Genomic DNA, 26,893 nt, shown 5'->3' on the forward strand with positions numbered 1-26,893 from the left:
AATTGTTTGCAAAAAGATATTATAGTGATGTTGTGTATAGATCGGTATTGTATAGTTGAAAACTTTTTTATCATAGCAACATTTTGCATGATGTCACCAGCTATGTGATTTTGTATATAAATATAGCTCGTGTTGTGGCAGAGGCTGAACAAAAACGACCATTACTAATTATTAAATTATGTTTAAATTTTTAAAAATTATTATAACTTTTATTCATTTTGCAACACTCGCCAACGAAAAACGTAGCTAAAATATTATTTTTTATGAATAAATGAGTCCGGTAACATTTAAGAATATAATTTTATCGAGTAATAAAAAATTGAGATGTCAAAATTAAAATATCATTAAATACAATATAAAACTGTTTAGAAACAATTTTCAGTTAGATTTACAACTGATGATATTATTTTAAGACTGGAACATTTGTTTTTGGTTAAATAAGCATTTCATGTTACAGTTGCCAAGTGAAATGCACCTTAATTTTAATTTTACATCATAGTTGTGGTATGCTTAAACAAGCTTACAGTGGGCGAGGGTGACAAGGTAATTAACGCATTTCTGTTACAAAAAGTTTTCTTCTAATTGTGTTTGTTTTAAAAATATATAGTGATGTATTATTCTTTAAACATTTTTCAATTCATTTTTTTGCTTTATTGGTTAAACATCAACTACAAAGGTTATTAGCTTTACAAGATTATTACATTTTTACATTATATTATATGTTATTGTACAATTCGATTTTTTTTAGATATAGGTACCTATAATTATGCGTTGATTCAATTCATTTTATATTTTGTATAATGATGCATTTATTCAAGAAAATTAATTGTTTGTATTTTACAACAAATTAATTAAGCTGATATTGTACAACTTTCAAACTACAACACCGTTATACAATAAGTTATAAATTGATTTAGATATAATATTATATAATGGTATAAGTGGATAGTTATTTTATCAATACTCAAACTACATAGTTGTCAGTAAAGTTTGACATTTATTGTATCATGATATAATAATAGGTACCTATATAATTGCATTAACGATAATCATCATAGTTGTTATTTATACATTCATTCAACAATAATACTTAAATAGCTTTTAGTTTATTTTATCATCAGTGTGAACAAAATGAAGTTAATTCGTGACATATTATGAATGCACATTTTGTATCACCGTTATTAATATTATAATAGATAAGTTGAAAATGCATAGCTATCACATACGATGTGGATATAAACTCATAAACTTACATAATTCAACAACATTGAATTAGATACCTATACTGGGGTTTCAAGTAAATGTGTATAGGTAGTATACATTGTATAAATTGTGTTTATTATAATAGGTGCACATTTAAAGTGTTCTCAAGATGGTTACGAAAACGATAAAAAAATGTGAAGATATTATGGATTTTTATATTATCGCTCGTATTAGTATTAGTTTCATAAGACATCATCCTATATAACCTATAAAATCTATTATTATTATTACAAAATCTAAGTATGCGGAAATAGTGTGACATTTAATAAGCTATAGAGACTCATAAGCTTAAAGACATAGCAAGTAAGAACGTTTAATTCACAGTTAGGTTCGCAAAAAAAATATCGTTGATAAAAAAAATAATTTTGGCACAGCAGGCTTGTTAATCGAGTACTAGTTATAATAATCTAACAAGAAATTATATAATATTCTGATTGAAAAATCTACGAGACATCTACTGTGCAGGATAATCCCTATCATTTGAACAAAATACATTTATATTTGATCATTTCTCTGGACGAAAAATGTATTGCAATTATTAAAACTGACTTTTGTGAAGCAGGCAATTATGAGTGATTAATTTTCGTGTACCACGAAAACAAAAAATATTATTATTATTTGTTCGCATTTGGAACAAACCTTTTGCATTAAAAGGGTGAGTCACAATTAAATTAATTTTGAAATACATGTATTATTATTTTATACTGCACTTTCGATCTATCTCACGTTCTATGAATTATACGATACAATAGAATAACAAGCAGTCCGTAATATAGATTACGTTAAATTAGATAAAACATAAACACACAGCCTGTAATTGGTTGTATTGTATTGCTTATTTATTATAGTATAGACAATAGTAACAGTACAAACACTACAAACAGAATATAACGTTTAACTTTAGTCTACTTATTCTTATTCTTTACCGTAGAGTGGGTTGAAATTAATATTTAATAAAATATTTGGGATTTTTAAAAAGGTTTACCTACTATCCAGTGCCTTGTTTAGCTGACCAGACATATTACTACAATAAATATGTAATAAGTATATAAATGATACTCATAAATGGCGGGTAATTTTAAGTCCATACAATATATCAACGGCCGTAAAACCTAACGTCACAGATTGTACAAAACGAATTGTGTAATATGTATATTTATTCACTCTCGTATACGTATTTATTTTATTTTTTCTTGACAACCAACAAAAAACTATTGTTGTATAACTACCGTTCAATCTCTACAATATAACTGAGTTGACCTAAAAACGTAATTTATAACAAAGTTATTCCAAAATATCAAGTTCCGCGCGCGCGCGTGTGTGTGTGTGTGTGTGTGTGTGTGTGTGTGTGTGTGTGTGTGTGTGTGTGTGCGTGCGTGTGTGTGTTGTATTATGTAGAAAAACGTACATAATATAATATTATGATAATCCATCTGATTGCCGAGCAGATTATACATAATCATGTGGGGCTTATGTGCTTATTTCCCTTATAGTTATTTACAGAATCGCTCGTAAAAAAATACAATTTTATTAAATAAGTCGATGGGTCGTTTTTATTGTTGTTATAAATAGAGTATTTGGGCGAAAATAAATCATTTCTTTTGATGTATGGACATTGGGATAATGTATGAAAATAGAAATGTTGTGTGGTTAAGTGTTTGGTGTTTATCGATTCGCTATAACTTAAAATAAATTACAGTTGATTTAGGTTAATTGTATTTTAATACTTAATGGACTTTCGTTTAAAACGGTATTCATAAAACGATCCCATAAAAGGTTTTTTTCATACTAAACTATTATATTTAACACATGTGTTTGTTTAATCGGTTGTACAATGCTACTATTATTATTATATTTCATTTCTACATAAGAGATTATTTGATTACATTTATTGCACTACAGTGTAAAACCTAAACATTTGCGGGTCAACAAAATCATGTTAATTCAAAGAATTAAGTTTACAAGTGAAATATTTCGTATAGATTCTATACAATACAATCAAATGCTGTGTTATATGACTAAAAATGGTTTTCGAATTCCACTCTGTTTACTTCAGTATTAAGAAGTTTGAATGTATATAATACTCTGTCTGTTGTGAAATTTATTGCTGTTACAGATGTTTTCGGAAACTTAAAATTTTTGATATGTAACATGGTACAATAACAACCATAGATATTTTATAAATTGTAGTATTATTTTAAAATGACAAGTCATTATTTCAAATAACTTTAAAAACTGTTTAAAATCATGCTGTCGTCTGTAGCAATAATTTATTATTTTACCGAGAAATATTGACGGAGCTTGGAAATCTGTCATAGCTTAATATTCTATAAAAATAATATTATTCGCATCACCTCTTACTTGTAACTGCTTGCTGTTATTTGAGATTTTCATTTCTGTATTTAGATTTTATTTAATAGGTAGATTGCGGAATATTTTTAATTAAAAATATATATCAAAAGTATAATATACTATAATATATTTTGTTGTTACTGTAAGAAAGAGTGGAGGTCTGGGCGTGTTGCAAACTGCAAAAAAATAAAAATAAAAAAAATACTGTAAAATGATAGGTAGAGGTACTGAAAACGATATTGTTCAAGATGCACGTACAATTTCGGTGGTTGCCAAGCATAATAAAAAAAATTTGTTTGTATACCATACAAAAAAATAAATATGCTTTAGTGGTAGGTAGAATATATGCGGAAAAGCAGGAAAAAATAAGTAAAAGAAAAAAATATATCTGGCCCACCAGCTCAAAATAAGATTACATCCCGGGCAATTTAACCAAAGCGGCTGGTTTATGGGTCGTGGGGGCAATAAGGAAAAAAAAACCTTTTAAATATTTCAACGGGCCGGAAATTCACCAGAAAGACAATAGTATGAAGTTTCTCTTGTTTTTTTTTTTTTTTTTGTCAACCCTAAACACACACACTCACTGGCGAGATACTGTAAACAGTTTGTGTAGGTATAGTAAATAACCTCAAAATTAAAAATTACTCGCTTCACGAGAGTTTGAATTCATTTAGTACCCAGGTAGAGGTAATTGTGGTTGATTGATGTATTTTCAATGGCATAATAATAATAATAATAATAATATGATATCGTGTTATCCGATCTGCGGCACTATACACCTATGCGCCTTGACGTTCCTGCCCATTTAACCACTCTGGAGTTATCTCCATTTAATTATATGTATATACAATATATCGTGGTATGTGCGTACGCGTATGTGCATAGTTGAGTGTGTGTGTGTGTGTGTGTGTGTGTGTGTGTGTGTGTCATGTCGTCCCTTTGGCCGGAAATTAAAAATAGTGTAACTCGCCCGGATGATTTACTACGAAAACTAAAGGGAGTTGACGCGCGGAATGAAAGAGATGGCGACGGGAAAAGAGGGACGGAAAAGAAAAAGGAGAAAGATATTGGAGAGATACGTTGCCCCTGCCGTTTGCGTCACAGTGTAGAATTAAACAAATAAAATTCTTTTGGTTTTTTTTTTTTCTTTGTTTATTTATTTATTTTTTGTTTTCTTCTTTCCACCGCGTAACCGCGTATTCCGCCGCGAAGACGATGACGACGAAGACGACGACGACGACGACGACGACCGTTTCTCCCCGTTTGCGGACACTTATCGTAACATAAAGTCTGTGTATAAGTATATCTGTGTGCAGTGGTTTTGCGGCGAGGTCGTTGCCTCTCCGAATAATCTTAATGGAAAACGCCCTTAATTGGATTTAACGCTTTTGCGTGAGACAGATTTATGGTCGTGTTGTCCTCCAAAGGCTTACGGACTGAGTGCGGGACTGAGTCGGACGCCCCTACCCCTCATACACACACACACACACACACACACACACACACACAAACACCGCAATCTCCCGCACCCACGTCCACTCGGCTTACCTATCAGTTAAACTAACTTTTGGTTTTGGCGGTCTCGCGTGTGTTTTGTGTGCAGAAAAGATTTCTGTGGCCGCTGCACATATTCTTCCCCACTCCCCTTCACCCCTCCGCCGTCGGGCCTGTCGAGTTGACAGTAACCTCGGCGATTAGCGGTCTCCGCCGAAAACGCAAAACGATTTACTACGCCAATACACGCGCGTCCGTGTACCGATCGTCGTAAATATCAATTACGCGTTCGTGTGCAATATTAGTCTCAGCCGGTCCTCATTACGAAATAATTATTACCCGGGTCCGCCGTTATCTGCGGTCGTAATTCATTTTCCTACCACTCTCGACACTATAATACGTCCGACCGCCACCACCACCGTCGTCGTCGTCGTCGTCGTCGTCATCGGTTTCCGAATGTTTCCCCAGCGCCCACGACAACCGCAGCTGCCACCGCCGCCGCCGCCGCCGCCGCCGCCCCCACCACCACCACCCTCTCTACCAGGACCGCTTCCGGTTCTGCGACTACGCCGACGACCAGCCCCAAATACCTGCCGCATCCGACGGCGACGGCGACGACGCCGCGAGACTTTACGAGAACATTTCCCGGAGGGAAATTCTAATGCCCCGGAAATTAACCGACTCCATTATCGCACGTGGCCGAAAAGTCGAATTACATACAAACGAATTTCGTGTCGCTGCAGGATTCATTTTTTATATAAAATCTATAAATCTATTTTTTACGGAGGCCGAACTTCCGATTACCTATTACTAACAGCGTCCTATCGCATAATATTAAAAATAATACATTTCACGAGGAGTCTGATAGCGGAAAATACGACAAATAGTGTAGATAAAAAAAAAAAAATATTTGGTTGTACGGTTCGTCCAATTTTCTGCATATAGATTATTATGGACTTTTATTTTTTTCTCATTTGATCATCCGCTGAAACGAACGATAAACGTGACCGATCATTATGTTAGATCATAATTCTTTTCTTAAGTAGAACCCATACTTTACTATCTCTTTTACTGTCGGAGATGTTTTTTTATTCATTTATAAGTGCATAAAGAATAACAAGTTAAATACATCTTGTTTTGAAGTAATACCTGTGTTTTTTTTTATGTTAACTTTAAAAATAAACACATAACTTGTAAACATTTATGTACATTATATTATAATATATCGTGTGCTTTTTTCAAATTAAGACTGTAGAACATTTTTGAAATATGCGCGATGCCTTTATATCTTTGTTATATTATATACTTGGAAAAATATTCATATTATATACATTCACTTATCCAAATGATACAAATTAAATAGTCTAATATAGAATCACATTTATTATTACCTATTCATAAATCTATTTTATTTGTTAATTTCGTGAATAAGAGGATTATTTGAATATTGTAATGAGGTCAAACGCATATAACAGATTTTTTTCGAACACAATGGTTGGCCAAATCTCGTTTTCCTTTATACAGTTGCTTTCGTAGTTCATACTTACAATTATTATCTATGGTGTAAAAACTTAGAATGTAATCCTATCCACGCCCCCTAAAGAAATGTTTAGATTTAAACAGTTGGCCCCAAAACCATATTATTATAGCCATGCAAATGACTCGGATTATTTAAATGACATTCAACAATTAAATGGGCGTAAACTTTATCAACATTTCCATCAGTCAAGTGTATTGTTAAAGGGCCAAAATTAAAATAAATATCTGGATAAAATTATTTACTTAAATGTTCAATGCTATTCAATATAATTAAGAAATTGATTAAAAATATTAATGTAACATTAAAACACTTTGAATTGTTTTGAGACTGTACGATGCCTACATTAATATTATTTCGATAATAGTATTGAACCAACATGTATTAAAAAAAAAACCAAAAAAAAAAATATATATGTATTATAAGCATGGGTAATGAAAATGTATGCAGATCTTTAGAATTAGTCTAAAATTGATTAGTCATCAAAAAATTATGATGATTAATTTTATTTATAAATACTATTTCATTTAAAATTGATTACACGGAATAATGATTTAAATGGAAATAATGAACTTTAAAAAATACATGTGGCTTGGTACGTTCAATCTGCGGAAACGCTCTGAGTTAACGTACCGGCCGGCGTTGCTAGCTCCCGGATGGGTGACCACCCGGGATTTTTAGCAACAAAATCCTTGCCACACATACTATACGTGTTCTAAAATTAACCGTTTCTCCTTAAAAACAGCTAATTTCCATAGTTGACGGGCTTTAATTCAATAAAAAGAAAAAATTAAAAAAACTTTTTGTTTATCTTCTGTTTAATTTTATAAATTGGATTTAAAACTGCAGATATTAGTACTCAATATAATGACACTTATTTATAGTTTATGATATAGGCAATGTGTCTTGATATTAATTCACCTTGGATATAATGGGTATATTATCAATATAATAAATGATGATCAAATGTAAATATAATGTAAATTAATAAAAAGTAAGATTAAACTAATAAATATCTAAATATAAATACTAAGTATTATGGATTTGAAGAAATATTTGCTACTGTGTGGCATAAATATTTTGCGTAACTGTATCATCATTCGGCGTTGAGTATTCACAGGGACTGTTATAAACCGGACTTTAAAATATCTCAGAGTGAACAAATAGCTATTCCATAGCCCATAGGAAATCCTGATCAGTGATGACTTTCCGGATATATTTCTTTAATCACTTTTTCAGACCTTAAGCCTTAAACGATTCGTCAGCACGATTGACGTTCAACTACCGATAAACAAGTGTAGGGATGCCTCCTTCTTCAAACGAAAAAATAAAAGTAACACATGGTGTGTTTTGGGAACTTTACGTTTAGTATTATGCCGTTATCTTTATTACTAAAGTTATCATCGTTTTTCCGCATATTAGAACTTAAAAGAGATAACAACTTAAAGTAAATTTATATAATTGAATAAAATGGTCTAAGATATTATTCCGTATCATTTTGATATGATTATATTTGGAAGGAAGGTAGTTCAAAGATATTATATTACATGTATAAATTAAATAATTTTGTGTGTACATTTTTATGTGAATACCTAACACATGAGTTATTTAAAAAAATACTTTTGGTTTCTGCTAAGAAAGTATCTTTGGAAATAAATTCTCCTATTATGTACATAACTAATATATTGGCATACACGTAAGAGTAAAAAATATTTTATGGATATTTATACCAATGCCGTTTCCTACAGTTTCACTAGTTAAGTCTAATATTTTAATAACAGATTAATATATTATATTGTCTCCAGACGGTAGGTCACTACAACGAAACAGTTAATCATTCACACACTGATAGCTACAAATAATGGGCTGGCCCTGTTGTTTTTGTTGTTAATGACATAGACCGAATGAAACAGAGACATTAAACCTTGTGTAAGCCAAAACTCTCACCCCAAACCAGGTTTTGTACTTAAGCTGAAAAATTGCAATTCTCTCCACCCACCCCATCCAACCACCAAACAATAATTTATTTATTTCTCGGTATTATTATTATTTTTTTAAATTTTGCACCCTTTTCTCTTATAGTCATCAGTGCAGCGGCAGACTGGTTTGAGTGGTTTCAAATTTATCATCGTATTCGGGTGCTCCAGGCGTATATATAAGAATTGGTCGATTATCGTTTATTGTTTTGAAGGGAAATAAAGAAAATGATAACGCGTTGTTTTTATAGCACTGGAGCTCGAGGATTATCCGCCGATGATTAATAGCTTCGTTTCTTTTTATTTATTTATTTATTTTTTTTTGTAAGCCCAGTATAATTCATCTCTTCAGCGACTTAGTTTTGACGTCGAGTCTCTTTGAGGGTTATTGAACTATGTGTTGAAAAATGTATTCAATTTTTTCGACTAGATATTTGGATTGTGTCACTGGCAACAAATTTTATTCAGTAAACCAACCTCTCCCTTTCTTTTTCACCAGCCCCTCGGAGTGACATATACCCGGGGGAAATGCTTAGACAGACTATTGTGTCTGTGTGTGTTTGGTAACTTTTCAATAAGTTTTTTCGGGCGCGTTAAAACACACTCGATGACGAATTTATTTGAACTCTATTATTCTTGGACTGCTTTCTAATATCTAGAGCACACGAATTTTAATGCACAACACTACAACTCACATGGACAAAATCGAAACAAATAAAATCAAATTTTCTAGTAAGAAAGTCCACTTTATTGTTTTTAAACGTCTAATAAATAGTATTTTTCTTTCTTAATGCATATATATATACAATACTAATATCGTATCATCTGGTTTAAATTATATAACAATAGTAAAACTGAAACATTTATATAGCGATCATTATATTATAAGGAATCGCTATGGAGTCGATAAAAAATAATGTTTCGAGTTATAATAAATAAAAAATTTTCTGCATTGTAGAAAAATTCATAAGAAATTTAACTGGAATAAAATAGAATCACTACTTTTTCGAAAAAAACATAAATATAATTATTTATTTTCTGCTATGGATGAGTTTTGTATTATTTACCCAAAATGACTCGTTAAATCCCGTTAATAATTGGAAAACGGAATGGGTGAGCGTGCACTCGAAGATTAATGCCTTTAAATGTGAAAAAGTTCAATGATGGTATTATCGTTCATTCCATAAATGGTGTTTTAAAATGCATTTTGTTGAAACATTAAGTTTGGGGGGACTGACTGAGGATATTAATTGAATTTCCATTCCGAATCAATAAATTCAATTAAATAGTTAATAATTATTTAAGTGAACAAAACTTTACTTTGTTCTATATTGAAAATGTTAAAACTTATTCAAATATGTACCATTTTTGTTTTTAGAGATGTGGCCAGTAACAACATTACGGAGATAGACGAACATGTATTTAACCGACTGACCTTATTGGAAGATCTGTAAGTGATTTAATAGAATAAACCTTTTCAGTTTTTATTATTTAGTTTATTATTTTCATTAATTATAAGAATAATTTGTTAATAAATTTAAAAACCTTGAACCAGCTTAGGTTTTGAAACCTGAGAATAATATTTAACACATAATACGAATGTACCCTCATTATTATATTAAGTTTTGAGTGGAGTGTCCGAGTGTGTATTATATTATTATGTATATACATCATACTTATAAGTTATAATGTAAAATATGTGTTTTCTCATAATTAGTTTTGTCTGTTATCATTATAGCGTAAGTGTAGTAAGTATAATACAGATTCATAAGACTTCAGTAGTCCAGTTAAAAATGTTTGTCTAGTCAATACTTTAAACAGGTCATTTTTGACATTCTCATTACTATTATGGCCATTAGTTTCCTTAAACAATAAATTATAACCATATAATAAAGAATTACCAACATGTATAACCAAACTCGTTATTGTTAACAAAAACGATTTTGGTTATACATCAACATATTTAAAATACAAATAAAGACTTTAAACTACACAAACTATGTATTTAAGTATTATTGTGTTGTGATAATTACTTAATGTGTGCAACAAAAGTAATAATTAATAACTTTTTTAAGACTTTTTAAATATTCTTTTATTTTATTTTAGCTTAAAATATATAATATAGTGTGCAATTTTTTTTTTCAATGACCTGAAAATAATAGATAAGACTTCTAACTAAAAATACAATTTTTTTAAAGTTAAAACTATTTTTATTTTTTTTATAAATTCACATAATTAATTTTTACGAAGAATTACGATTTATTATTTTCATCATAATAACTTATAAAATCTCAAATACCCTATGTCAATATTTTCATATTTTTTAACGGGGATTTTAAGTTTGATTAAGTGTCCTGCACACTTTATTTATAATATTATGTTTCCTGTCTAGCTGTGCATGGAATTTATAAAATCAGATATTTAAACATGATTGTTGAACTATAATAATATTATTACAGTAAATACAGAAACTACCTTAAAAAAGAATAATAATAACATAAAAATTACAGGCTAATGACCTCAGTTCAAGTCGATGCCTTTTTAACTCAATTAAAAAAAAAAAATAATAATAATAATATTAATAAAAAATGTATTTTAACTATTTATGTATACTAAGAATATATACATCATTAAAATGTTTTAAATTTTAAATATTTATTGATATTTTATAGAAAAATAATACTTAAAGGAATTTTGCAAAAATGTCCATTATTGTTGAAATATATATTTATGTATAGGGTATTTCACCAAACATGCTCACCCTAATTTTTTCTTTGTATTAAAAATTTATTCAAATTCTAATTTTTGGAATTTTTAAATATACTTAAAGACTATATTTTCGAATTCTTGAATTTTATGCACTACTTAAGTAAGGTTTTGTGGTGATACAAAATTCGATTTTTAAATAAGAACTGCCTTTTTTATTGTAAATTAATTAGTGAATAATTTTTTTGAAAACGTTGATGTACCACATTCAAAATTTGAATGAGTAGCTTCTTATTTATTAAAATGTTTGTATGAAGAATAAAATTCCTTAAGACTGGTTCAACATAATTATATTAAAAAAAGACGTGAAATAAATCTAGGATTATTATACTCGGGCCATTTTTTAAAAATTATTAATATCTATAGATTAATATTAATGACTACAATTTTCAAATCACCACAGCCCCCATATCTTATAAACTCATTTGCTATGGACCTTTTATCCTTCTAACTTAAATTGAAATAACTCAGAAACTACTAGTACAAATTTTGATTTTGATTCGTCAACAATTTCAGAAATATTATTTATTCTATAATTTATAGTTGAATAGGTAATTTCTCATTTGAAAAAAACTTAAGTTTGTATTTCCTTAGGCAGTACAAAAAATCTCAAGAATTTGAAAATATGATATTGAAGTATATTTAAAAATTAAAAAATCAGATTTTGAATAACTGCATTATTGAAGAAAAAAGGGTGTGAGCATTCTTGGTGAACCACGCAGTATAATTAATTTTGAAATGGTCGTTTCTGATACAAATGGTTTGTAGTAATGGATACAATATTAGTCACTTTCATGATCATGCTGACGTTTTTCGGACACATCGTGTCCGTGAAATTTGTCAGGTTAGACGTTTATCGTCTTTGTCCACCTTATAAGGAATTTGCTCCAATGCAGTTGATAAAAGTACAAGTTGATTAAATGACTATTTTGGAATACGGGCCTGTACAGAACTTTTTGAGTGGTTGAAGAATTGCTTATCGTCCATAAAATAGTTCATTCTAAAGGACATGTTTGCAAATTACAGGAAGAATTGGTTGATAATTTTAAAGCCAATTGTGGACGACTTTTACAATAGATTTTTTGAAGGAATCAAAGATTTAGTTTTGTACAAAAAATAATATCTTAAGTACATTAATGGAAAAAACTATGACAATACATGTCTCAAAACTTTTTTACTGATTCAAAATTTGTATAAAATAAATTATATACGTTAGTTTGCACAAAACATAAAAAGTATTGGTTTTAAAATGTTATATATACAAAACAAATGTTCATGAGCACTTTGTTGGACAGAAGGAGTCGGCCAAAACTTACAAGTAGTCCTAACTATCGGTTGAAAATAAAGTCTAATTGATACTTTGATTTTTCAAAGTCTCATTCGTTTCTAGTTTCTCTACAAATAGAGAAAATTACATAGAAGTTCTGAAGAAGTTAAGAAATTTAAGCAACTGTAATTTTAACAGAACTTTGCACCCTGATTTGTTTTTAAAATGTGAGGGTTTACTTTTGCAAACATTATATCACAAATCGAGTGTCAAACCTAATTAGTTGTTTCTGCAACAGTGATCTTAATCTAAAATAATTATCCGCTATCATTATAAACATTTTGTGTATTAAAAAAAAAAAAAATGCTTAACACTGAAATAAATGAATGATAATTCATTAAAAGTTCATTAAAATTTGGTGGTATTTATACGATATGATTTTATCAATAATTAGTGTATTACGTACATTCAAAACATTTTCATATATTTGTTAAAATATTTTACTAGATACTTTTATTAATATTTTACTGTTAACAAAAACAATTATCCACATAAGTAATGTAGTATATTATTCCATTTTATTAACATTCAAATCTAAAATATCCAATATTTGAGTACTTGTTAGGGTGAATATATATATATATATTTTTTTTTTAATGATTTCCAGGGGGGTATGTAATTTTATTGAATTTCTATGAAATACAACTATTATTAATAACCTTTTTTTTGATCAGTAATAGTTGTATTTAAAATGTAGATTTCTTTTTTTTGTTCTTTATTGGATTCTCAAACTGTAAAATAAAACATTTATTGAAATATACGTCTGTGGATATTGTTAAATAAAATTAATATGTTTATAAATGTATAGTGTATAATACGATATTTAGTACATAATATATTTCTCATGTACTTGGGTCTTTTTGGAAAAAAATATTCCAGAACATTCCATAATATTCCATAATCAAATTTTTAAAATTTACATAAGATCAAGGATTTGGTAAATATTTTTGTTTTTCTGTATAAAGATGTTTTAGTATAAACAATTTTATATTTTGTAAAAAATTTATGTTGTGTAGAATCTTTTAGATACTGAGTGAGCCTTGAATGTTTTGTTTTCTGTGGTACTTTTAAATTCAATTTCAATATTTTTTTCTAAACATTTTTTTCTGTCAAAAATTGTGCTCTACAAATAATTTCAAGATGCATTTTAAATTATTGATTGAAAGTCATCTCTTAGAGATATTTTTGAAATTCCGGTTTTTTAGTTTACTCAAAAGTAAAAAGTTTCCATGGCCAATGTAAGCATATGAGAAAAAATAATGAAAAAAAATAGTAATTTAACACAATTATGATTTTACACATACTCTTTTATTTTTTTTTTATTCTCGCGTTTACTTAACTATTTCAATTTGCTACTTAATTTAAATTCAATTGGTATGTTAGTATTTAAAATATAGATAATTTATAAATTTAAAGTAGTTATTTCAAATTTGTTAACACTATAGAGTAGAAAACCTTTTGTCATGCCTGTGTTATCTTCTCTAAGTATGTTTTTGTCAAGTTCAGGTGGGCTCCTTTTAGAACATTTTACCTTACTCACCATTTTAGTGGTTCTACTACATTGCTCTTCGCTATAAGTCATTAATCATATGCTTGATACCAACATTGTGATGCAAAAGTAATTTAATATATTATGAAATGCATATTAAATCATAATTTTAGACATTTTAACATTATTATATTATTTATGGTTTAATAAAAATACTGTTAATAAACAGTTTTAATTTGTATGTCAATTTCAGTTAATTTTCATTCGCTTATATTTCCTTGAACAATAATCCTTTATCAAATCATATTTTTATTCCTAATAAAATTACTAAGTTTGTTTCATCGGTGAAAAAACATTATATGATTGTATTAAGCCCACAAAAAAAATTATTTCACTGTTGTATTCTGAATAAAACTGTACGTCATGATGAATAGTAACCCACATATCGTTATTATATAGGTAATAACAGTTGCATTAAATTTTAACGAGGTATACTTGTCGTTTTTAAAAATGGCCAAGACCGTCTAGGGAGTCCATTTAACATTTCACATTCAACTTATTCATATAAATGTTCATTAACATTATGTACATTATACGCTGCAACGTTTTAAAACGTTTTATAATACGTCCCACGAGAAAATGACCGAACAGTGAACGAAAACATAGATGAGAGTGGCAATCGTATATATAACACACACACAAGCCACACTTAAATGTATATATATTGTAGAAATGCACGCCCATAACCTAATCAAAACGACCAAACGTTTCCACCCCCAATCCAAAAACATACCCTAATCCTTTTTGTGTGTGTATGGCTCCATGGTCTCGTACAGAAATACATTTATACGGAGCACAATAAGACGTACAAGAACTGGTGTAGATACTTGAAGGACCGTTGTAAATGGAAAAGTTTTCTTTTACGAAATAATATTACGATAATATGATGAACATTAAGTTATCAAATTGTATTCAGAATAAAGTTGATTGATTGAACTCGGAAGCGTTTTAAACGAAATCGTCAAACACTTTTCACGTAATTCATCACGTCATTCAATTGTATTACATGTTATATTGCTCAACAATTTGTATACATAATTATTATGAATTACACTTTTATATACACTTCATATTTGTGCGTAACAAACTGTAAATGGTTTTTAAACATTTCTCGGAAGTTCATTGATATTCGTTGTTTGTTATCGAACATGAAAAAAAATAAACAGTGTATCTAAGAATTTATCTAAAACAAATAAATACATTGAAATTATATTATGTTTTTTCCATTAGATAACTATGTGAATATTCAATTTAGGTATATCGGTTTAATGTTAGGACTAATAACTTTGTCATTTCACATTATATAATTTAATATTTAACTAAAAATATTCTAAGTAAACTAAACAAGTAGGTATCATATAATTCTATTGTTCTTGAATTTAAACATACTTATACGTATATTGCAATGACAATTAAAATTTTATAAATACAATTTAAAATTTAAAATTACTAAAATGCATGATTTATGTTCCCGCTGCAATAAATCATTTTACGCATTTTTAATTGTATAAAATAAATAAGATTAGAAAATCGAAAAAGATCAGATAATTATTAGCGCTTTGATTGCAATCATTCTAGTTATCTGTACCGACTATACCTAACATTTGAGTAGTGAAATAATTTAAATTATAGTATTCTATAGCAATAATAATTAAAAACACAACCATAAAATGCAAAAATCGTTTTAGACCTACCTAATAAAAAAGTATATAATATTAAACATACTTTAAAATATTCATTAGGCAGTTAATGACTTAAATTATTACCACTTTATTTTTTTTTATGCAATAATGTAGGTACAGTTCGTCTAAAAAATATATTTTTTAATACACAATTATGAACCCATTGTACCACAATAAAAAGCAATATTTTCTTTATTTTTTTTCTTTTTCTTTATTCGTAATATGTATTTTTTATGATATGAAAACACAAATTACCAGAAATGTAAATATTACGAAGGTTTTGTAAGACTTAGACATTTTTTGCGAACTAAGAAAACATCAGAATATAATACAAGGATCATATATGTTTTGTGCATGTACATACTACATTTATTAATGTTTTGCAGTCACTAAGAATTTCATGTTTCAAAAGTCATACTGAATGATGTAATAAAACATATATTTTTAATGTAAATGTAGAGCTATTGGCCAAGTCGTCGAAGTGAAATAAGGATTAATTAAAAATAAATAAAACCTATGGTTTATAAATAAATACGTTGGTTAATGTTATTTCCGTGAAATTTAAACTATTACCTAGATAAACACAGATTAAAATATAAATACATTTAAGGTTGGCAATTCAAATTTGTTTTGAACTTACCGTTTCTAAATATTGAATATTTAGATTGGGAAAGAGGACAATTTTATTACGTATTTCGAATCCTTACATTCTATTTTTCCAATGATTGGAATTTATTTTTTAAATACGCCTCAACTACCAGGGTTGTTGGTAGTTGGCGGTAGCTGAAGAAAAACATTATATTTTACATTTTACAATTTCTAAAATAATTACTATTGAAGTTGTATTCAAAATATCTTAAAATGATCCATTAAGGTTTAAGTTATTGAAAATACGTGAGATTTAATCTATGTACTCTTGTTATAATTTCTGAAATAGGTTAGTTTCTTTGAGGTGTTTCAAGAGATTCGGAAAATTGTAATTGTTAGTACAATTATTGTAGAAGTAATACTGATCACTTTTATTTTAGGATGAATCAGTAACTTGTGAAGATGTATTTAGAAATATTAATTTCATTATCTACAATAAAATGACACTGATTTTAATACAATTTTTCGGTACTTTATGTTGGTACAATATTATTATTATTATTATTACTACATAATTTGAAATAAAATATTGTATTATGGGTGTGACATTTTTTTGTTCATATTACATAACATTTAGGTATTATAACATAGTTAAAAGTTAGTTATGTATAGTTCTATAGTCTAACAACAAATTATATTTTCTCTCACTGTATTATTATTTATTAAAGAAAATTCTAAATGTCCGATCATTCATCAGTCACATCTAGCAATACAATGTAGAAGCACTAAGATTCTATTACATTTATAAAGCTCTCCTAAGAAGTGTCAACTAAAGTTTTATTGAAAAACAAATAATTACAATTTTACACAGTGATTCTTTTGGCATGCACACTCATTTCCTCCTCATTTTCTGTTTTTAAAAAAATGTTTGCATAGTATAATTTAAAGCACCTGTCCTATCTTTAACATAAAATTTAATAGAAAATGTTTAAAAATAATGAATTCAACTTTATGTTAACGGACAAACAGAAACTATTTGTTCAACTCTCAACACAATCATCTAAGTTCAATGAAAATCATTGTTTTTCAGATATTTAAATTAATAATACAAGGTATCATTAAAAAAAATATTAAATACCTGAATAATAAACATTATTAGTACACATTTTAAAATATTTTTTCTTATAAAGTATGTACTGTTGCCAGTGTGCTTACTTCATGAAGCTCAAACTATGCAGCAACCTTTTTTTTTTTTTTTAAATATTTTATTCGAATAACTAGGTAAGTACATTGATCGAGATACTAATGTTCAGTTTTCAGTTTTTATTTTAAAATAATCTGCCTGGTAAAAATGTGTTATTTTAACTATTGATAAGAAGTTAATACATGTCTTATCCTTTATTTATATATCATAATATAATTGTTAATAAGTCAATATTTATTTTAGTGATGCGTTGTCAAGGAATATAACATATTAATTTTCCAAAATTAGCACTAGGTGATTAAGAAAATAAAACTTATTTCATGCTCCTCCGAATGTTCCTCTTTATAAATACAATTATACTTCCACTTCATTTTTCTCCAGGGCTCTTCACTTGCAAACCGTATAACGAACATTTTTTTTTCTATGTCGCGTAATGTAGTCAGGCAGAATGTTTATATTATGGTCTTGAATGTACTTGTTTAAATTAATATTTTGAATTATTTAGCCATTTCTTGGTTATTAATGTTACTATTAATGTTGTATTTATATTAATTGTTCTTGTATATTACAATGCTGTTCCACTATTATTATTGGCATATATACTAATGAATACTTTTTTTATTTTGCCGTCCACATAATATATAATAACCTATTTAAATTATATCATTATTAAGTTAAACAGAGAATATACATACACTGTTATTTTAATAATTTGCTAAAGATTTTTAAAACCAGTTTAATGTAATAAAGTATAAAAATAAATAAATATTATAATGCATCCATTGTCTACTAAATTGTCTACATCAGAGAAAGTCATAACACAGAAAAAATCAATGTACATTTAAAGTGCTATCAAACATCCACATGTTTACAATGTATACACATCATACATCATACATATAAATATATCCAATATTGTAATGCATCAAATGTGTAGAGACGGAAGTAAAAAAAGTTTTGATGTTTTAATAAATAATAATTTTTTTTTTTAAAGTTTCAAGAAATTTTGTATATTGTACCTAGAATATTGTATTGCACCGAAAATATATGATACGATCATTGAATGTTATATTGTATAGTTACACAGTTTATTAATGTGTTCAAAATCATAGTTTTAAACCTTCTATAACATATATATTTTTTTTATTTGAGAAGTTTTCTTCCATCTAATATTTTAGTTGTATACTATTGTAACACTGCCACTAATGTATTTGCCGAAATTTCATAGTTTGCTTGGATATATATATTTTAACTTTTAAACATCAAAACCCTATTTCACTGTAACTTTTATTATATTATGACCTAGCCAGTAACCGGTAAGATAAAATCAAAAAAGGTTATGTTTCCTACTTTTTTTTTTTATACCTAATTTATGCCATTAGAAACAAAAATATAATTTATAATATGCATTTGAACAAATATTTGAAACCTTCGTGAATATCATTAAAAATAACCATTAACTTTTTTGTTTTTCCAAAGTTATGCTAATAAAATGTCATAAAATATTTTAAAATTAAAAATGTCAAATAGACATTAAAGATAATATTATAAGTAGGTGCTAAAAATGATTTAAATAATTGTTATAGTTCCTAATAATAATATAATAATTAAATTTGTACATTAACTGTAATAGTAGATAAACATTAATTTATTGCTTATTTTAATTATAAATACTAATGTAAATATGGTTTTATTTGCCATGAATTGAATATAATAATAAAATAAAAATTAAACAAATTACAGACTAAGAATGGTTTAATAAATTGTGATTTATGATTAAAGTATTACATATTATTAATAACACCACTTTTCTATCAAATAGGCGGTATATATTCTGATATGTTTGTGTAATTATAAAGTTTGAACTACTCGCTCTTGAAATTAAACATTAAAACTTATATTATATTAATTATATTTTAATTTAATTGCAAAATCATAATTGGTATCTTGACATGTTCAATGACTGGTGACGTGAATAGGCGATATTATGTGTTGTGTATAAATCATACATTTCTTAAAAAAGTATTCATGTACAATATATTATTTTATACGATAAATTCCTTAATCTATTCTAAATAGTTATTAATGTTAAGTATTGAATGATAAGCAAATAATTGTTGAGGAGTTAATAACGCTTTCCATATTTTATAATAAGCGTAAAAAATACAATAATGCATAAAACATATTTTTTCTTAAAGTATCACAAACTCGGTACCTATCTTAAATATATTTCATACTTTTACTTATACAATTTACAAATGTGTATATTTATTGCATTAAAATGTTTATATCATACTGAAGGTTTATTTGATCATATAAAATCAACCTAAATTAAAGCAATAAAGTCATATACTTGTGTAATTTATTTAGAATTATTGTGAGCTGCTGTAAAACTGTTAAAACCGTAAAAATTCGGAAAGAATTTATTAAAACTTTCTAAAAGACTTCATTTTGTTTTCGTTTTTATGACAATATATCATATAAAATTGAAATAGATTTTTTATTGGAAGTGTTTTTTTTTAAATACTATTAATTTGGTTATTTAAAAATTATGTTTCAATCTTCGTTTAGAATTATTTGATGAATTATATAATTTGAAAAAAAACAACAACAATTATTTGGTACATTTTAATACATTTTGTATTAGCAAACTATAATTATATACTTATTGAGCACAAACGTGTGAGGTCGATGTAATTTAAAAAAAAAAATTTCAATAGAAATATAAACTTTAAGATTTTTACGAAAATAGTATCTTTAAAAAAAAGGTGACCATTTGGAATGATTTATGAGTTCCATAAGCTTATATTTTATCATTTTATTCCAATTGTAGTTACCTACTCTTATGATGGGTTTTCAACTTTCATATCGGATTTCGTTAAAATGTTGATATAAATAATACAGGAGTATATTTTTATGATAACGAATAAAATATGTATACTGTATATTGTATATTATATTGGATCAATATTTTTATCACACAGTAAATTTAAAAATACGTTAAAACACTACTTTAATTCTGATATTTATTTTAATTGTTTCAGGGTCTTAGCTGATAATCCTATAAAAGAGATACACCCAAGAGCGTTTCTAAACAATATACGATTAAAAAGACTGTAAGTAGTTTTATAGTGATTCATTTACAGATAATTTACGAATATATAATATCTATATCAATAATTGTAATTTCAAAGAAATATTATTAACCCAATATATTATTATTTTCATACACCCTAAGCATATTTAAACCGTGGAGGAATGCCAAACATTCATTCTAAGCATGACAAATTTTGTCCCAAATCTATAATAAATTCTTAAAATACAGTCCATTAAACTTCTAAATCGTTCATTGGTAATTTTTTTATTTTTGTCAACTCGTTTTTCTTCCATAGTAAATTTATCTATGCCTTTTATTCTCGCATTCGATTAACAAACACCTCTCCGCAGAAATTCAAAGGCAATTATTATCAAAAGACTGGATGCAGTCCAAAACTTTACTTTTTTTCCCAGAGCCATTGAAACGGGAATTTACGGTTGTGACGATTTCCTTTTCTATGGAAATAATAGAATTCATAAAAAATCGAAATGTTTGGTTAAAAAAAATACATATAATATGAATTGAAATCCATTACGCAAAGATGGACTTGGACGGTTTATGAAAAAAAAGTTTATACAAGTAGAAAAGTAACGTATTACCACTATTTTTTTTTTCTTATAGGTCGTTCCAGAAATGTCAGCTTGTCCGGGCGCCATGTGAAACATTCCAGAGTTTCAGACAACTGTCGTCCTTGTAAGAATAAAATTCACATAGTTTTATTCGTTTGCCGTGTTCTTTATCCTAAAAGCATTAGCATAAACCTTATCATTGTCGTATTAAAGCTTTTGTGTGCACCATTCCTGCGGTGTTTATCCTAAACGGTGGTTGGTTTCTACAGCCTACGGTTGTGGAGAAAGTAAAGAAAGTATAAAACTCAACGTTGTTTAGGACCTTGAAAAACAAGGACTATCCTATGCGTTGGTATTTTTTTAGACATACAATTGAACACATTTAGCCTTTTAGATAACAGAGTAAATATTATTACCTTTGCAAGAAAAACAATGCCATCGAGTTTTTTTATTTTATTTATTTAAATGTTTTTTTTTTAAAATTATTTTATTTTCGTTTGTAGACAACTAGATCAAAACCATTTGACTGAGATCGATGATCAGTGCTTCGACCAACTATCTCAATTGAGGAATCTCCGACTGGAAAACAACAAACTCACCAAAGTTCCTAAACAAGCGTTAAGCCTAGTCCCTACCTTAGAAGCATTGTGAGTATCATATATTATTATATATATAATTTAAATTTATTTAGTTACTAATCTGCATGGATTACTATCTATACGATTGTTATTAAAATAAAAGTATATTGTAATTAATTATGGAATAGTCTATTCATACAAAGTAAAAATAATGTAAGATAAATTGTTTTTGCATTCAAATGATGGTAAAAGTTAGAAAAAGGACATTTACCGGCATATATTACACTACCTACCTGTTACAGTAAATACTAAAGTACTGGATAATAACTCATTAGCTGTTACTTACCCGCCAACCAGCCCTTAAAAATTCAGACAAAAACAGTTCCTATATTTGAATTTAACTTAGAATGTCCATTTAGAATATCCTTTGATTATTTACTCAAAATCACGACTGGTGTTTGATAATAATAATAAATAATAACAATAATTAATACTCAAGTATTAATTATTGTTATTTTTATTTGACATTCGTCGTCAATAAACAGCCAAATACAACAAAATACATTTTTTTTTTAATAAAAATTCTTTTAGTAATATAAATATGTCATCATTTCTTAGAAGGTAAAAAAATTATAAAAAGAGTCAAGGGGATCCACTATCCATATCTATACTCCCACCCCAAAATTCGGCACTGTATACGAGTGGTATAAATATATTTTGTTAAATTTAAAATTGGAACAGTAAGGCGTTATGCTTATGCAATAATGATGCATGCACGCGTAGGTATCAAAAATCAATAAAAATAACACTTTTATATTATTATATTGTCGTAATATAATATGACAGTCAGTATGTATCATTGTATATTATAGTTAAGTGAAATAAAATCGACAAGAATAAATAATTGAATACCATATGTTCCATCTTAACAGGATACATTCCGTTCAATATTTGTGTACATACAACGACATTAGTTTCGTTCTTTATGTTAGGTTGTAAAATATGTTAATCCTTATAAATTATTAATTTACGAGGTAGGTGCATCCACTTTTTACAACTTGAGCCAACAAATGCTATTTTAGTTATGAATTGTTTTTAATGTTTCATAAAGTTTCTAATTACATGGAGAATACTATGAATAGATCAAGAACATCATAATTTTATTAATACTCATTAGTTATATTTTGTTAAGTGGTTTTTGGGTTTATTTAAAATTTAGCAATATTTCGTTTTCTATCGTTATCGGGATTTATACATTGAGAATTACAATTCAACTTGCCAATATTATTAAATCAATATATTAAAATATTATTATCTTCAATAATATGGACATTAAACATACGTAGAAAAAGATAAAAAATAACTGTAATTTATTGATCTATCATGTAAAATCCTTGGTAATTTAAAATATTTTGTGAAAATAAAATTGCATGTTGGAAATTAGGTTTGTATTATGAATTCGACATCTCGTATCTCTCCAAACTTGCATATGATTCCTATATGTTAAAAATGGAACAAGATCAGGTTTTATTGTTAGTACACATGTCGCCAGTTTTGTGACTCGATAAAAATCCCCTTAGAAGCCAAGTGGCTGCGTTGCGTGACGAGAAAACTTTATTATTTAGGATTTTTTGTTGTTATTATTTTATTCAGTTGCGTTTCTATTTCTATCTTTTTTATTTTTTTCTATAAAGGCCGCTACACTGATGATAAAAAAAAAAATGACTTGGAATAGAATTTTGTACTGTAATTAACTCAAGGGTTTAACACTAGAGTTCAATTAGTATAATTTAATTTGTGATTTTTTAATCTACAATACACAATTGAATCTGTAAACTTAAAAATATTTTTTGAAAATTATGGAAAACAATAATTTAAATTTATTGATACGTCATCATTCGTAAATATAGCTATAAACTATGTGAATGAGTGTTATCTATGCATTCATTGTTTTTTATGCATAATATATAAATATGTTTCGTTAATATTAGTATAATTATTTTGTAGGAATTCTATTATTTGATCTTTCAGCTAAACGATAAATACATTTTTACGTTAATTTATATCTTCAATATGTAGGGTTTTAACCCGAACTCCGCCAAATTGGTGATTTATAAAAGTTTGAACCAATTCATTCGTATTTGTACACATGATTTTATGATAAAAACAATAAAACAATGTGTTTATTATTTATTTTTACTTCAACAAAAGATATTCGATTTAATACGAGTTTGTACATTGTATAATATAATATCTGTGAACCGTAAGAACTTAAGACATAAGAATTGTATAATGATCATCTTATGTCTTAAGTTCTTACAGTTCACAGAGATTATAATATTATACAATACAAATGAGTAATAATAACTTCCATCGACATGTTTACAGTTAAACTTCCAACGAAATGTGGCTTCTTGAAACTTAAACGTCAATAAAAATTCACATAGTTTAATGTAATTATAACCTGTATTATTCAGTAAAATAATTTCAGGTTCCTGAAATCCTGACATATTTGATTTTAGCCGTCAAGAAACTAGCGATCTTAGTATGATCTCTATTATTTTATCACCGATAGGCATCGGAAATTTAGTATAAGAAAGAAATTGTATTGAATGCCCTCTATGACAGTGATGTTTTGTTAGTTATCCAACTCTCATAGTTGTGTTTAAGAAGTCCAAATCCAGTTTACTGTAACTAATCACCTATACCTACAACTATAACCTTTGAAACACACGTGAAGAATTTCTATTATTCCTCCGATGTTCCGATCAATCAAATCACTTTCCGTTTTTCCAAGGTATTGTCATCAGATTGTGGTCGAACATTCTCTGGTTTAGCAATTTGTTGTATTAAGCTTGTGTACAATAATTGTGTGCCGGTTTGTAAAATAGATAATAGACAATAAGACCACACATCTGAGTGCACGGCAGAACGCCAAGCCAAGTTCAAGCATCATACTCGTATTGCCTAAGTCTATACATGAACCAATTCATCTGGTTTTATGGCCCCAATACTCTTGTTTTCTGGATTCCTAGGCTTTAGAAATTTGAAACATTTATTAAGCCCAAATAGCGAAGGTGATGTGAAAAATTCGAGCTGTAAATCAAGACTTTCAAAGTTTACATTTTTGTTACTGACTTTGTCAGATGACTTCCAGAGTCACAGATTCACTAATTCACTGACTCACCGACTCACTGATTCACTGACTCACAGATTTATCATTTAAATTATAGGTGAGAAACTTCCTGTTTTGGTAGAAACATGAAATTTAGCACAAATATTTGTCATATACCTAGTTTAATAAAGTCAAAACCTAAAATGTAAATGTTTTTGAAATTAGTTCCGATTTAAGATAGAAAGTTATAAACGTGTGAAATAATAATTGCCTATGGAAACCAAAAAATAAACAAAGTGAGGTTATATATATATTATGATTGAATTTATTTACAAATAATACCTATGAGGAACATTTTCATTTTGATTCGTACTTTTGTTTTGAAAATATATAAATAATATATTAATCGTTACCTAATCAATTTTATTTTACTCTACTCGTTTAATAGTGAAGGTATAGGAATAACGTTTTTTGATAAATTTAATTTGGACAGTCTAATAAGTAAATACTTTATACATTTAAAGTGGGCTTTAAATTCAAAATAAATTTATTTGTATAGTTTTCATTAAAAAAAAAATATATGTCAACAAAAACAGACTGTACTAAAATGTTTTCGAGACGAATAAACGTTTTAAATTGTTTTTTAAGTGTTCTAACATTAATAATTATCCTAATTGAATAATAGTTTACGTTAAAAATGAATAGGTTAATTTATATTTTGTTCTACCTAAGCTATTCTATGGGACCCCCATAATATAACCTTCTTCATCAGGTGGTCATAAATCATAATAACAGTTAAGAGAAATTAATTGCATGTTTTGTATTGGTGTACTTAATTGATTATAAATTCTAGCTTTGTTGATATGATTAAACATTAATCTTACTATTTACTTACAGAAACTTGGGAAGTAATTCAATTGTAGATATTTCAAATGACTCGTTTTCCTCGTTACCCAATCTGGTCATATTGTAAGTATACAAAAATATATTTTTTGTAGGTTTACAATTTGTTGAATTTATTGCATACCTATCCGTTTTAATATTAATGTAGGCACCTATCAAATGTACGTGTGTAACCAAGTATAAAATATTTCGTTCAAGTAATACATCTTTGATACATACAATTTTTATTTTATACATTTTAGTTATTAGATATTACTATTTCGATGAAAAAAAGTGACGTAAAGACGGAAATCAACTATGGTCCTATATTAAATACTACAGCAGCAGTATAAAACGTATATAAGACACTAAATACAAATAAAATATCCTAAGAAGTTTCGATAGTTTTATTTTCATATAAAATACTGTTTTTCATTTAATATTTATTATTAAAAAGTTTGCAACATAAAATAAATTTATAATTTACCATTTTTTTTTCATTTTTAATATTGTTCCTCGATATATCTAAGCACTTAATACAAATATTACTAAAATATGCACATTGCTATTTAATAGAAGTCTTAATGTTAAAATGTATATAAACATTGTACATTTTAAATTTACTTGACAAATAAATAAACGCTTAATTGTATTCTTATTTCTTACTATCAAAGTGTCATTAATATCAAAACAGTTTTTGATTGTATTGATTTATAAATGTTTTTTTCTTTATTGTTTGTTTTCCCCGTGTTGGATTATTAATTTAAACACATAAAATACACATATTTAGTTTTATAACCTTACTTAAAAGTGCCTTTTGTTTGTGACATACTTTTAAAAGCTATAAATACAACAGTTTTTACGGTATATTATTTTGAAGTATATTTTTGACCATTTTTAACACATTGTATTAG

The 26,893-nt window shown here is 27.5% G+C and overlaps 1 protein-coding gene across 1 annotated transcript in view; it reads left to right on the top strand.

Annotated features, from left to right (window-relative positions):
- The window catches only part of LOC111035495 (leucine-rich repeat-containing G-protein coupled receptor 5), an 82,717-nt gene that overhangs the window by 40,169 nt on the left and 15,655 nt on the right, over positions 1-26,893 (top strand). The window contains exons 2-6 of the mRNA XM_022317138.1: positions 10,001-10,072; positions 20,783-20,854; positions 21,457-21,528; positions 21,908-22,051; positions 25,995-26,066. Coding sequence (XP_022172830.1) covers positions 10,001-10,072; positions 20,783-20,854; positions 21,457-21,528; positions 21,908-22,051; positions 25,995-26,066 — 432 coding nt within the window. The remainder of the gene's footprint in view (positions 1-10,000; positions 10,073-20,782; positions 20,855-21,456; positions 21,529-21,907; positions 22,052-25,994; positions 26,067-26,893) is intronic.

The sequence above is a fragment of the Myzus persicae genome, unplaced genomic scaffold, assembly GCF_001856785.1.
Source record: "Myzus persicae strain clone G006 unplaced genomic scaffold, MPER_G0061.0, whole genome shotgun sequence".
NCBI classification, from domain to species: domain Eukaryota; kingdom Metazoa; phylum Arthropoda; class Insecta; order Hemiptera; family Aphididae; genus Myzus; species Myzus persicae.